This window comes from Cavia porcellus, unplaced genomic scaffold (genome assembly GCF_034190915.1).
Source record: "Cavia porcellus strain 051 isolate PalLab524CR breed Dunkin Hartley unplaced genomic scaffold, mCavPor4.1 scaffold_17, whole genome shotgun sequence".
Lineage (NCBI taxonomy): Eukaryota > Metazoa > Chordata > Mammalia > Rodentia > Caviidae > Cavia > Cavia porcellus.
The window spans coordinates 18,917,601-18,931,337 of NW_026947500.1; the positions used below are offsets into that span (position 1 = coordinate 18,917,601).

Here is a 13,737-nt window from a genome sequence, read left to right on the forward strand (position 1 = left end):
CAGCTTCCTTGAACACCCTTGGCTTTCCAGAAATGTGGAATCCAGATGACCCATACCAGGGTCCACCTGTTCCTCTCTGAGATGGTGTCCTTGGTGGTCCCAAACCCATGGCCACAGCCTTATGTTGTCTGTTAATTAACAGTACATGGGAAAATGCCCAGAGACAGAGACTACGGGAAAGACTGGGTTTAATCCTGTCAAGGGACAGGCAGGCTGAAATCACAGTGACATCAGTGTACATCTAGAAGGGAGGCTAAGTACATACAGGGGTGGAGTGGGGGATTGTCGTCCCAAGGAATCTGGATGGAAATGTTTGAGGTCAAAGCCACAAGGACCATTAGCACAGGTAAGTATATAAAGCTGGGTCTTCCAGCATCTAGGGGACTGCAGGTCAGTCCTAAATTTCTTTGTGGTCCTCAATTCTTGTTAGCCGTGGGCAGCACAGATTCCTGTGCTTGTGTGGGCGCCACACGTACTGGAAAGGTCCTTCTCAGGCCATGCCTAACAGTGTCCTGTCCTGATGGTCAGGGAGGGTGCATGCAGCCTGGGACCAGCCTGGGGCACTGGCAAGGGGGCAGGTGAGGCAGCAAGGGATCAAAGACAGCAGAGAGGGTGGCATCATCCTCAGGTGCCCCTGGGAATGTTTGTCCTTGGGGTTCAAGGTGAGAGGTAGCCACGGCTGCTGTGGCTGAGATGCAGCTTCCTAGACGAACATGGGAGCCTTGGCCAGAGCCTCTGCCTGGGGCCGCTTGAGCCCTGAGACCCACAACAGCAGAATTGGGGTCATAGCGGGAGGCGAGGGGGGGAGCAGGGCAGCTTGACTATGGGATGCAATGTACAGCAGGTAGGGTGGGGGTCAGGCTACTCCCCTAGGCCTGTGCTGACCTGGTTGCCTCCCTCCTTGGCCCACCTAGTCCTCTAGCCCCAGCTTCATGGAACTGAGGGAGGAGGCTTGGTCTTGGAGGAGGGGCCTGCACCACAGTGGGCCCCCTTCTCCCCTCAGTTTTCGCCTTCATGAATGGGGGAGGAGCCCTAGAATGATGGACAGCCTCGTAAGAGATGATGGGGTGGGGGGTATCCAACTGCCCTAGGGAACCATATTGCTGTAGTGTGACCCTCCCAGATCTGAATTTCCCTCTGCCCTCCTGTGGGTGTGGTGGCCTCAGTGCACCTGTCTCTGTGGTGGAGCTGGGCACCCGAGGGGGAGCTGCCTCAGTGTCCTTAGGACCAGCCACCATGAGAGAGGCAGGAGAGTACTGGGCCTCCTTGACCTCATTTCCTATCTGCACAAGGAGGGGTCTAGGCTCAGGGTGGGGCCATGCAGCAGGACAGGAATGACCCAAGCCTCTCTAGGGCTGTCCGCCACTATTCACTGCACAGCTGCTATGCATCAGGTCCTGCCCTCATGGAGTTTCTATTCTGCCCGAGAAAGCATGTTAAACAAGAGAGCAGTGAGTTGAAAAAGTGGACAGCTGGGGGCAAAGACTCATCCAGGAAACCACAGCAGGAGCTGCAGGCAGAGTCCCCAGCAGCAGGAAACAGCGGCTGCAAAGGCCTGGAGTGGGGTGGGACTGGCACTCCAGAGGCTGGTAGAGTGTGCTTGGCAGGAAGTGTGCTGGGGGTGGGCACTATGGGGGTGCCCAACTCCCTTGGTCCCAGAAACCCAAGTCACTCAGTGCAACTCCCCCCTTGGAGCTGGGTGCCCAGTGGTAGGGCTGGTGCCTGAACACGTGGAGGAATGGTGAGTGAACCCTAGCTGGTCCCCTCCTCACTATGTGACCTCTGGGCCACAGTTTCACCCCTCCTAAGATGCACTCTGAGTCATGTTTCTCTTCTCAGGTGGTGGCAGGGGCTTCTTAGGCTGCAGCTGATCACCTTGGTCAGGACTGTGGAGACTGCCAGCAGCCCATCCATCCAGCTTAGAGCACAGACAGCTAGCAGCTGTTGGGGGGAACTATGACACCCAGGTGGAGAGCTCTGCTCCACCCTTGAAGGGGCCAGGTTCCTCACTTCTGCTTTCCTCCTCTTGCCCCTGTGCAGACCCGATGTTCCCCAAGCTCTCCCCTGGACTGGCACAAGGAGCCCCAGCCTGCAGGCCATGTGGGCAGCAGTCAGGTGGACACAGCGGAGCCCCAGCCCAGGCCCTGACTCCAGTGCCCATCACACACCTGCTGCGGGGACCCCTTCCTAGGCCACCCCGCGGGGCCCTTCCTCTGGACCCAATGGGGCCTCCTCCTCCTCCACCTGCAAGGGTCAGGGCTGCCTGGGCAAAGACGAAGAAGGAGGACTGGAGGAGGAAGAGGCCAAGTGCTAGTCCATCTGGTGTGTGTCCCTCATCACTATCCCCCAGGTGAGCAGTGCCATGTGTTTGGGCCTTGGGACAGAGGAAGGACAGGGATGGACTGTGTGGAGGAGGCCCGGCAGCCCACAGCCCAGATGCACAGGTGTGGAGACCTCAGGCAGCTTGCCCCTTTGCACCTTCCTGCAGTTCCCGACTCTGCAGCCAGAGGCCTCCCTGACCCGTCATCGGAGCCTGGGCTCTGCCTGCAAAAGGGTTCAGCGTTCAGCGGCCACCGGTGTCAGCACAAAATAAACTCGGAGCCAGGCCCACTGGAGTCCAGCGCGTGTCTGTGGTGGGTGACCAACGTGGGACACGTCCTCCCCGGGCTCGAGGGGACACTTTGTTCCTGCAGAGTCACTGTTGGGGCCCCTGCTTAGGACTGGAGGGCCTCCCAGACTGCATGCCCTGCTGAGGGAGCTGTGCCCCAGCTGCCTGCTCCCCCTGGCTGCCTGATTCCCCCGCACACACCGCTCTCAGGGACCTCCCTGTGCGACTGTCTTTCCTCAGCTATCTGGTGGTGAGGTGGCAGGGGCAGCTGAGGTCAGGGTCTGGCCCTTTAAGAGCTCGGCAGGGCTGCAGCTGTGGGACAGAAGGGATATGGCTCGCCCACGCGGTCCCCGCGAGTGGACTGCGCCCTCCCTGCCCCCACCCCATCCGCGAGGTGGGATGAGCCCGCTGACTGTCCATTCCTCCTGCTGCAGCCAGGACTGGCCTGACACTACTCCGGTGCAGGAGCGCGCCAGTGGCTTCACCTCCCTGAGCCTCAGCTTCCTCCGTGTAAAGCAGAATCAACGCATCTAGCAAAGCTCGCTGAACAGGGATAGAGGCCCTGGTGCCTGTGGAGGCCTCCACACAACCCCCCATGTGTCCTGACCTCACTCCGCGCCGGTGTGCTCTCCGCACATCTGTGCTTCTGCACCTGCACGTGTGACAATCACTCATTCCTGGCTCCCACACCCACCTCCCTCAGCCTCCACGTGGATGTCCCCACATCGTGCTATGTGGATGATAGAGGTTGGGGGTCCTGGGGACCAGAACCTCATCATCAGTCTCTTAAGTCTCCCTAGCCTTGGGTCCTCAGGGCTTGGTGCACACATCACGGTTTATATCCAGGTGTCCCTCCGATGCCGCCTGCATACTAGCATGGATGTGGAACGCGTGTTACTGGATTGGTCCGCACATGGGTTTGTAGCTGAGTGTGACGTTGGGAGGTGAAAGCTGATTGGAAGAAGTGCTCACTGGGGGCGTGGCCTGAAAGGGCTTGGCTACCTCCTCCTCCCTTGATCTCTCTCTGCTTCCTGCCTGCCACGCCAAGAGCTGTTTCTCTTCTGTGATGCCTCCTCTGCCCTGCTACCCTGCTTGGGAGCCAACCAACTGTGGACTGAAGCCTCTACCATCTCTAAGCCAAAATAAACCTTTGCTCCTTTAATTTGTGGGTGCTGGGTCTTTTGTCCCAGCAGCGAGAAAGTTACTGACGCCCCACATCTTGTACACAAGACCCTTACCCTGCTGTACAGCTGCTCCTGGCCAGGTGTGGAGTCCATTCAGTATGGTCACTTGTCCTCTACTTCTCCCCAGCTGCCCACCTGGTGGGTGACCCCACCAAGGAGAGAAGGAGAGAGCACTGAGGCAGTGGCCACTTGCTGACAGCAGGCATTTATTTAGTTGAAGAGCTGCATCTGCCTGCAAAGAGGCAGCCACAATCTCCCACCCAGGACCAGGTGGCCTGCATCCAGGGAGGCCACCATTCACCCCTCCAGGCAGCTCCGGCCTTGGCAGAGAGGCAGATAAGCAAGTGGAGTCCAGAGGAAGTGAGTCACAGTGCAGCTCACAAAGTGCAGATGGAGGGGTGTTATGGCTTGCATTTAGCTGTTTCCCCAAAGGGCAGACATAGGCAGGGCTTTCTCAGGGGTGGCTGAATCTAGAGTGGTGATGCTAGGATCAACGGTGCATGATTCCTAAATCAGTCCACTGGTTTGGCACCACCCTAATCCTGGTAGCTTAGATACAGTGTAAGGGATAGAAAGAGGCTTGTCTTCCCCCTTTCTTGCTCTGCAACTTTCTGCCTGCCATGGACTGTTTCTCCTCTGCAATGCCTGTCTGCCACATCACCCCTGCCTTGGAGCCAGCCGACTGTGGACTGAAACCTCTACAAACTGTGAGCTAAATCAACCTTTCCTCCTTTAACTGAGGGTGTGTCTCAGCAACCAAAGAAAAGTAACTGAGATAAGGGGAGAAGCTAGGATGAGGTGCAGGCAGCCCTGCCAGCCCTAGTGGGACTGCAGATCAGGAGGGGCTTTGCCAATCCTGGGCAGCACCCACATAGCCTTCTGCCTTTTGGAGATGGCACCATGTACTGTGACACCATGTACTGGTCCACCTTCCCCACTCCAGGCACATGACTGGGGCTGAAGCTGGAGGCTCAGCTCTTGCCTTGGACTTGCTGGGTCATCCTGGGCCAGGTAGCTATTCCTCTCTGGAATATTTCAGTTTCCTCCAGACGACCCCTAGGGGTCAAATGCCCCAGCTCCAGGCCATCAGCCTATCTTCAGCATTGCAGGACCCTCATTCCTTCACAGGGTTCTGATGTCACCTCCCCAGAGAACACAGGCCCTGTGTGGCAGAGTAAGGAGCAACAGGAGGCATTGTTCATGGAGCGGCTGAGCCTGCAGGGCCCTAGGGATGCAAGATGTCCACACTGTCCTGGGCTGTGTCTCTGTGGGCTGTGGCACTCAGCGCCTCCAGCCAGCGCTGCTGTAGCTCCACAGAGGGGGCGCTCAGGTACCAAGATTGCTGCCCCTGCTGCAGCTTCCAGGTATGCCCCACCTCCTGCACTTCCTTGGGGTCTGGCATGAGCACTGTGCAGCCGGGTAGACAGATGGTGTTCAGCAGCTGGCCGTCCTGCAGCATGAGAGAGGCTCAGTGAATCCCTGCAGGGAGCCACACCCAGCTCCCTGCGGTGCCAGGGGGGATACTGAGCCAGCTAGGGCTGGTGGACACAGCTGCCCTGCCCTCTGTCAACAGCATGGGCTGCCCAGGGTTCTCCCTGGGTGACACCTCATGGACACTCAGACCCTGTGGGACTGCCATCCAGGGAGAAGCAGGACAGCAGCACTTGGGGCCAAGAAGAGTGGAGCAGGGGTCCCAGACTGGGGCAGGGCCACAGGGGTCAGCTTCCCACCCTGTACCCCAGGACGTGTGAATGAATGTGGGAAAAAGGGGTCAGCCCTGTGCCCCCTCCCTTCCCCACCTCTAACTCTGGCTGGATCTGAGGTCCTGGGATAAGCAAGCACCTGTCTTCCTACAGTGAGGAGCAGAGGGCTGTTCTGGGCACAAAGGGAAACTGAGGCTCAGGGTCACACAGTTGGAGTCGGTGGGTACCAGAAAAGCCAAGGGCCTGGGGGCAGGACGGGGTGTGGGGCACCCACCTGGTCACTTGCCTGCAGCCGTAGCACCTGAGGGGCTGAGGCAAGGATGGCAGCCCACACTTCAACCCAGGCCATGCCATCCTCCGATAGCCGTAGTGGGCCACAGAGCTCACTGGGCTGGGAATCTGCAGCTGGCAGCTTCCAAGGACACAGAGACACAGGTTAGGGGTGCTCTCCCCTGCAGCAATCACTCCCTTCTTAGGAGGAAGGGCCAGGACTGCCACTTGGAAGGAGCTGGCCCCTGAGATACAGTGAGGACTGGACAGAGGCTGGGCCCAGAGTTGTTTGCTCCAGTGGCCACTTCATGCCAGACCAAGGGGCACAGGCAGGGTCCGGACCCACTAAATGGAGGGAGACCATCAGCCAGGTCAGGACATGACCAGTACACCAGGGGGATTCAACAGCAAGACCTTAGGTGATAGTCCCAGGGGGAAGAGACTATGTGTTTCAAGTCTGCACACACCACTTTGCACACCACACCTTATACACACAGACAACACAGACACACACCACACACAAGAATGCACACATGTGTGCTTCTCTCGCTCCCTTCCTCTCCCTGTCTCTACCTTTCTGTCTGTCCCTTCAGTACTGAGTACTGAACCCAGGGCCTATCTGACCTACATCCCAGCCCTTTTTAAACATTTTATTTTGAGACAGGGTCTTGCTAAGTTGCTCAGATTTGGCTCTGACTTTTGATCCTCTCACCTCAGCCTCTCAGAGTGTGAGGGTTATGGGTGCACACCACCGTGTCTGGCCTGAGCCCCCACCCCTACCCCTTGAGGTGCCTCAGAGCTCCCCAGAGCCACCCAGACATGGGTGGCCATTTGCTGGATGAGGTCCGTAAGACCTGGTCCTCCTTCTGGGGCTAAGCTTACCCACAGCCCTGGGCTCCCAGAACACCCTCAGGATTGAAATGCAGCCCAGGCAGGCACAGCAAGATGCTTCACCTGGGGCCATGCCCCCCGATCCTAATAGTCCTACCTCCTTGACTTCTTAGACAGACCCAGATCAGGGTCCCCACAGCCATGAATGAGCCAGGACAGCCAGGGGCTCTGAAAATCCCCTGACCCCAGCCCACCCCACCACCCTACAGTGAGTGGGACAGAAACCAGGCCTGGAGCTGACACCCATTCCATTCCCGTCTCCTCCGGGCCTAGCCTCAGCCCTCACTGGTCCCGAGAGGCCCAGGCTGCACAGGGGCTGACTTCTGCATTCGGTTGCTGATGGCTCCCAGTGGCTCTCTGGGTCCCAGGCCAGTAGATCCTGCTGCAATGCCTCCCCATCTGTTCCCGTCTCAGGAACTGATTACCCACCTGCATGCTCTGCTTGGGCTCAGGGGGCGACTCAGTGCTGGGGGTGGTGGGGGCTGTGGGCTCAGTCAGAAAACACTCCCTGCAGACACGGCTCTGTCTGCTGTTCTCGGCCTTGAACTCGGAGCACTTCCCACAGATGACCTGCAAGACAAGGGCACCTGTGACCCCACATACTGTCAGCGGCCCAGCAGGGACTTTAGAGTGCGGGGTGAAGTAAAGGTTTGTCCAGAGTCCAATCCAAGGGCAGAACCAGGCTGAGGGTCCGGGACCTGCCCTCCTCACCCCAGCAACCCAGGCCCAAGGATCTGTGTGTGACAGTGGGCTGAGCCACCAAGCACATGAGAAGACCCCATGTCAGAATGGCCCCATCCTGGTCACTGGGAGGACACACGTTGAAACCTCACTCCTGGAGAATGATGTTCCCCCAAACAAGAAGCAAACACAGCCAGATCACAACAGGCTTGGCGAGGGTCTAACACCACCAGGGAGACAGGCGGTGGGGAAAGGGCAAGCTGCCATTGGAAATGGGGCGGCAGATCCCCAGAAACTTAAACAGAATCACTGTGACCCTGAGGAGGCCCCTGCCTAGCTGCGTCCACGCCATCAGCACCCGTGAGACCCAGAAGGTGAAGCAACCCAGTGTCCACTGATAGATGAGACAGGAAATCATGGCCCGTGGGTGCCACAGGGAGTATCACTGAGACAGCCAGGTGGCACATGATGGGGGAGGAAGCCAAAAGCCTCTAGTGACACTTCCAGAACTTGCGCTGCCCTGAGGCCTGCAGCTTTGCCCCCGGCAGACCCCTCAGCTCCAAGAGCAGTCGGTTCTCTGTCTCATCTCACATTCCTTTGTTACGCTGGATCCTCATCCCATCCCAGCATTTTAATCTCTTCTCCGGTGTCAGCACCATCCATACACATACCCTCAGCCTCTGCTTCACAGCCTAGGAGGATGCTGCATAGTCACCCCATCCTGGCCTCCTCGTGGGCAAACGCAGGGACAACTTTGCTTCTAGGGCCCATGCTGGCTTCCCTGAGCCTATGCAAATCTTAGGCCTGAGCCACAGCCTATGAGTGATACTATGATCCCCAAGGTCCTTTGCTCATTTACCAAGCCACCTACTCCATCCATCCATCCATCCATCCATCCATCCATCCATCCATCCATTTATCTATCCAACCACCTATCCTCCCGCCACCCACCGTCAGCCATGCACCCATTCATCCCTCCAAGGCCTCATCCATTTAGTCTCCCCTGCTGCCAGCTCTGGTCAAGGTTTTGTGAAAGGTGCCACCAGGAACAGCAGTTCAGGCACAAGCTGCTGGTATCTTCAGGAAAACAGCTCCTCAGCAGCTCTCTGCCAAGATCCACTCACTGCCACTGAAGTCATTTTAATACTTCCACCTAAAACATGTGGGTTGCCAGTTCCTTCCTTGGGGTACTTTTAAGTTTAGTCCAGAGCCATGCATGACTCAGCCACCCCTTCTCAGAAGCCAGGGTGTTGGAGATGACGGAAAAGGAACAGAGATGGTATATGCTTGGGCCCCATCAGAGGTGGCCGCTCATTACACGAAGCCACCAGACCTTTGTCATCTCTGCAGTGCTGAGGCAAAGGCCAGCAGGAGGGCATTTCCACCAGGGCCACTCCTGTCATCTTCAGCCACCTCCTTCATGCCAGGGGCACTGTGCTTCCAAACCTGGCCTTTTTTCTGCTGCTAAGAAGCCAGAACTGAGCAGAATTTGGCTGCCACAGTGTAGCTCTCCCAGGGCCCACTGACACGAGCTCCGCAGGGCTCTCAAGCAGTCCCTGGACCCAGTGGGTGGCTGCCTGCCCCATCGGAGGTGCCCCACTCACCACCCCACACAGCTTGCAGTGGTGCTTCCTCTTGGTGATGGAGTTAAAGGTCTCGCCGCAGCCCTTACAGCTTTGCTTCTCCTTGTCACGTCTGGTCTTTGAGGATGGTTTTCTGGACTCCAGCTACAAGGAGGCAAACAGCTGTCGTCAGTCCTGGAAGGCACGGGTGACCTTACCCCTCTGGGGGTGACGAGCCACAAACTCAAGACAAAGGCAGACTCTGCAGAGGGCATGAGGTAAAGAGCCAGAGCAGCCGCACGGCCTCTGTGTATCACACAGAGTCCACGGATCAAGACTGGAGGTTGGGGAGAACTCGGCCCATGGCTTTATCTGAAGACATCACTATGGAGCCAAGGGGAGGAAGATGGTACAGCCGGGCCAGGCAGGAGTCTGCACAGACTGCACTGTGGGGGCCCTGGGGCTATGTGGAACCCAAGATCCTAACTCTAACCATCCTTCACCCAGTACACGCCTGCTCCATGTTGGGCATTTGGGGGTGTCCACTCCCGCCTGGCATCACACACATGCAGACATAGGTGCATACACACACACACACACACACACACACACACACACACACACACACGCATACGTGTGCCACAGCAGGAGGCATCTGGAGGGCTCATGTCCCACTCTGTCTCCAGTGACAGAGGAAAGTGGGCTGGAAGGCAAGAACAGGCCCACCTGGAGCCCCTAGCTGAGCCTCAGGCCTCGGTTTCCTTCTTTCACCACCAGCTCTGAGGCTGGAGACAGACCCAAGGCTCCTGCTGTGCCCTGATTGGCTAGGAGACCCTGGCAAGTCCCTGGTCCATGCTGAGCCTCAGTTTCCTCATCTGGAAGATCGGGTGAATGACTGCTCTCTGCCCCTGAACCTCCTTCCCGTACATGAATTCCTGTCTGGCTTGGGGAGGCTTCTGGGTATCTTTTCATGTCACAAGGACCCCAGAAATGCCACCAGGCAATGCAAAAGTTTCCCGAATACCCCCAACCCATGTCTAGTGCATCCTCACCAGGGAGGAGGAGGGTTAGGGCTGACACAGAAGCCACCATCGCTAAGATTTTAAGAAATGCCAAGGATGTTCATAAAATTCCCAGTGTGCCAGAGCTGGAGTGGCCCCCGATGGGTTTATTTCTACCTTCTGTGCATTCGGAGAAGAGAGCGGCCTAGAGCCATTTTTTGCTCTCACTGGTGTTGCTGGGATCTGTTTTAAAATATTACAGTTTGAAAAAGAACACCTATGGTAGGGGCAGGCAGCAGAGGACCCGAGGCCAGCACACAATGGGAGTCTCTGGAGATCAGGGAGCGGGCACTCAGTGTATGGCTGTCCCTGTGTGGGAAGGGATGAAAAGGGGGACAGGAACATGGATGTGGTGGGTGGGGACTTCAGGAGAAAAAGCTGGGCTGCTTGGGTCCTTGTGGTAGTGTATGACTTTTAAGAAGAGAGGATGAAGACACAGATACAGATACACAGACACACACAGTGGCTGAAGATGACGTCCACCAGCCACAGAGAGAGGCCTCAGGAGAAACCAGCACTGAAGGCCCTCTGGCCTCAGGCTCCAACCTCCAGAACCTGTTGTTTACGTCACGTGGGAATCTGTCCCACAGCCCGAGCACACGGATAGCATTTCCTCAGTGCCATCTGGGATGCATGACCCTCGCCCATCTCCGTTACTGCCTGCAGGTCCCGTCACCTTGAGGCTAGCACCCAGCCACCTATATGAGAGGCCCAGAGGGACAGAGACCCTCCTGATGCCAAGCCCCAGATCCCCATCACAGGACCCATTGCTCCAAAGACACAGGTGTGTGATGGCTGTGGCTTCCCACTGAGGTTTACCCCATGGTCAGGACAGTGGCCAGGTCCACCAATGGGTGGGCAGGTGGGAGTTGACACTGTCCTGGCTCCCCATTGCCTGTAGCTTCCCTGCGGCACCCTTGCCCCTCAGTAGCTCTCAGCCCCTGCAGGGGTCTCCTTTGACACCTCTCAGGCTGGAGGTGCAGACATGCACTGCGGTGAGGAGAAAGGTTCCAGGTTGAGGAGGGGACAGAGAGAAGGCAGGTGATGGGAAGGGCCCGCCCAGGCCCCACAATCTCCTCCCACCTCCCCCTTAGGATGTCCACTCCCCTGACTATCAAGTGAGGTTTGCAGCCTGGCAGCCCAGACACATGGCTTTCAGACACCCTGGGAGGGGACCCCTGCCCTGGTACCACCGGGCACCGACAGGCAGCACTACACTGCAGCTGAGAATACAGGAAGCTGTGGGGCTGTGATGTGTGGGTTTTGTGGCTGACCAGTGGCTCAGACCAGTGGAAAACCAGTCCCAGCCCACATTCAGGAGGCAGTTCCTGGAGGTCTCCCACAGTCAGAAAGCACAGCCAGGTCAAGGGTGTGGACAGGAACCCAGTCTTGCTCTGGCTCCCACGATGCTGAGGACTGTAGTCCACTGCAGTCCACTCTTGATGTGGCTCTTCCCATCACACACAGTACCTCAACACAGAGTGCTGGCTAGCTGTGTAGCCTGCAGGTGTCCAGGTGGCCAATGGGAAAGGGACCCATCTGGATGCCAGGGACAGATCCCCTGGCCAATCACACTCCCATCTTGGATGAGGCTATTGGGCAGGCTGACCACAGCAGTTGACCCACTGTAGCTGTCATGCCCAGTGGCCCTGATGATAACAGCCTGACCCTGGCCAGCTCAACACTGATGGAGGCCTTGTCTTTTAGGGCTCCCAAGGGTTTTCTCACCAGCCAAAGAAGGTGGGTGGTGAGGAGGAGGAGCACCTGTGTCGGGTATCTGACAGGGACTTAGTCTCTGTGCAGAGGTCAGCATCAGAAAGGCCAGGCCCACATCCTCCCCAAAAGCTGAACAGCAGCTTCTTTGATCACCAACCCAGCAACTCCACTCCCAGGGACCCCAGAGGGGCTGAGGTGGACTCAGAAGGTGGTCTCCCCTGAGGGTCAGCAAGGCTGCCCCCCCCAAATTTCCTCTTCACCAGAGGTAGCTGTGCACAAGGAAACTGAAGGGACAGTTCAGTAGCACAGACTCGGACTCCAATCAATGGACCTGAGGGAACTTTGTCATTTATGCCAGAGAGCAAAGAGATGCACAGCAGGGAATCCCCATGTGCCCAAGCCACAGGTGCAGGGCCACAGGAGAGGCCAGGCCTGGCTCTGCTACTCCTCTCAGGGCAGCTCTGCCCTGGAGCCCAGGGAAGGTAGCCTTCAGCACTCTGGGGGAGCCTCTGGCACAAGAATGACCAGGACAGGTACTCACTGGTGTCCTAGATGGGTTTGTGTGTCCCTTGGTGGGCAGGGTAGGGGGCTTTCAGATTTCTGGGCTTCTGTAAAGAGCAGCTAGACCTTTTCAGAATGAGGAAATCTGAATTCTGCAAAGTTTCTTGCAAAACTTCCTGGTTGGGGTTTCAGATTTCTTAGGAAAGAGGGGCTTACGCAAACTGTGTGTCTGAAGACATCTCAGGTTAGGGAATCCTATCATACCACGCCATATGTGGGCGTGGGGTACAGGCCTGGAATCCCAGCATTCTAGGTGGCAGGAGACTCAAAATCTTGAGACCAACCAGGGCAACTTAGTAGTACCTTAGTGAAAACCTGCCTCAAAATTTAAAAAAAAAAATACCATAAAAAGGAAGGGGGCTGAGGCTGTACCTCAGTGTAAAGGCTCTGGGTTCAATCCCAGGTGGCCAAAGGGAAGGAGGCAAAGAGGGAGGAAAGAAGGGAGAGAGAAGAGGAGGGACAGAGGCAGGGAGGGAAGGGGAAGGAAGGGAAGAGAAGGGAAGAAAAGAAAACATTGAGTTTGATGTCCTATAGCAAAGATCACTCCTTGGGGTCAGCACTAAAACTTGGTCTTGGGCACCTTGTAAATGTCCACTGAGGACATGTGCATCCTGCCTTGCTTGCTTAGTGCAGCTGGACAGATGTGCCCACCCTGGATCCCCTGCAGAGTCTGGTGTGGCTCATCTGTGCCAGGACACCCTGTAAAATTGGGATTCGGGGCAGGGAGCCTAGGGGCAAGTGCAGCCCTGCCCACTGTCCCCACTGTTTTTGAAGGAGGTGCCACCAGGCTGGGTGCAGGTGAAGGGACAGCCCAGCAACAGGAGCCAGGGCTGGGACTGTGCCTGCCAAAGGCAGAGCTCTGAGGCAGGACGAGGCCAGGGGAGTGGGGTAGGTGGAGCACTCCTCGGCCCACAGGGGCCAGTATTCCCAGCAGGTCTGATGACCACAGCCAGACCAGGCTGACTCCAGACACAGATGGAGGCCTTGACTTTGGGGCTCCCTGGGATCTGCTCACCAGCCAAGGAGGTAGGCGGCTGGGAGGAGGAGCACCTGTGTGGGGTAACCAACAGCATCCCTGACCTTCCTGCCCAGGGGAAACTGAGGCTGAGATGGGCAGAAGTTCTTGAGGCTGTAGTTTGTCTCCAGAGCAGAGCTTCCAGGCTCCTGCCAGCTAGAACACTTCTGGTCTGGGCACTGACCCCCCAGTTACCCCCTGCTCTGGGACTCCATCTCATATACAGATGCCCCAAGCTAAGGCCCCTTGGCAGCCCTGCATGTAGCTGTTCTTCCAAACAGCACACGTCCTTCCCACCTGGGGTTTCTCACCCGCAGTCCCTCGACTTCTACCTCCTGACACTCCAGGGCATCCCAAGCCCATGCCAGGCTGAGGACCAGGTAATGGGGGGAACACTGGAGGTCTGGCAATCACCACGAAGGTAGTCAGAGACACCAGCCTTTGCCAAGAGATACAAGGGTGAGCCGCATGGTCCTTCTTACATG

The 13,737-nt window shown here is 57.3% G+C and overlaps 1 protein-coding gene and 1 long non-coding RNA gene across 9 annotated transcripts in view; one reads left to right on the top strand and one right to left on the bottom strand.

Annotated features, from left to right (window-relative positions):
- Positions 1–1,678: 1,678 nt before the first annotated feature.
- On the top strand, positions 1,679–3,859 carry LOC134470862 (uncharacterized). The gene is made up of 4 exons (XR_010040051.1): positions 1,679–1,741; positions 2,041–2,350; positions 2,489–2,633; positions 3,043–3,859. It is a non-coding gene; the product is annotated as an uncharacterized LOC134470862 (long non-coding RNA).
- Positions 3,860–3,981: 122 nt separating this feature from the next.
- Fgd3 (FYVE, RhoGEF and PH domain containing 3) overlaps positions 3,982–13,737 on the bottom strand; it is a 53,405-nt gene continuing 43,649 nt past the window's right edge. For 6 of the 8 annotated variants that reach the window (XM_063227332.1, XM_013150659.3, XM_013150656.3 and 3 more), the window contains 4 exons: positions 8,942–9,064; positions 7,086–7,226; positions 5,770–5,907; positions 3,982–5,242 (listed from right to left, as the gene is read on the bottom strand). In XM_063227332.1, coding sequence (XP_063083402.1) covers positions 5,018–5,242; positions 5,770–5,907; positions 7,086–7,226; positions 8,942–9,064 — 627 coding nt within the window. In that variant the 3' untranslated portion in view covers positions 3,982–5,017. The other 2 variants (XM_063227333.1, XM_063227335.1) reach the window with 2 other exon arrangements.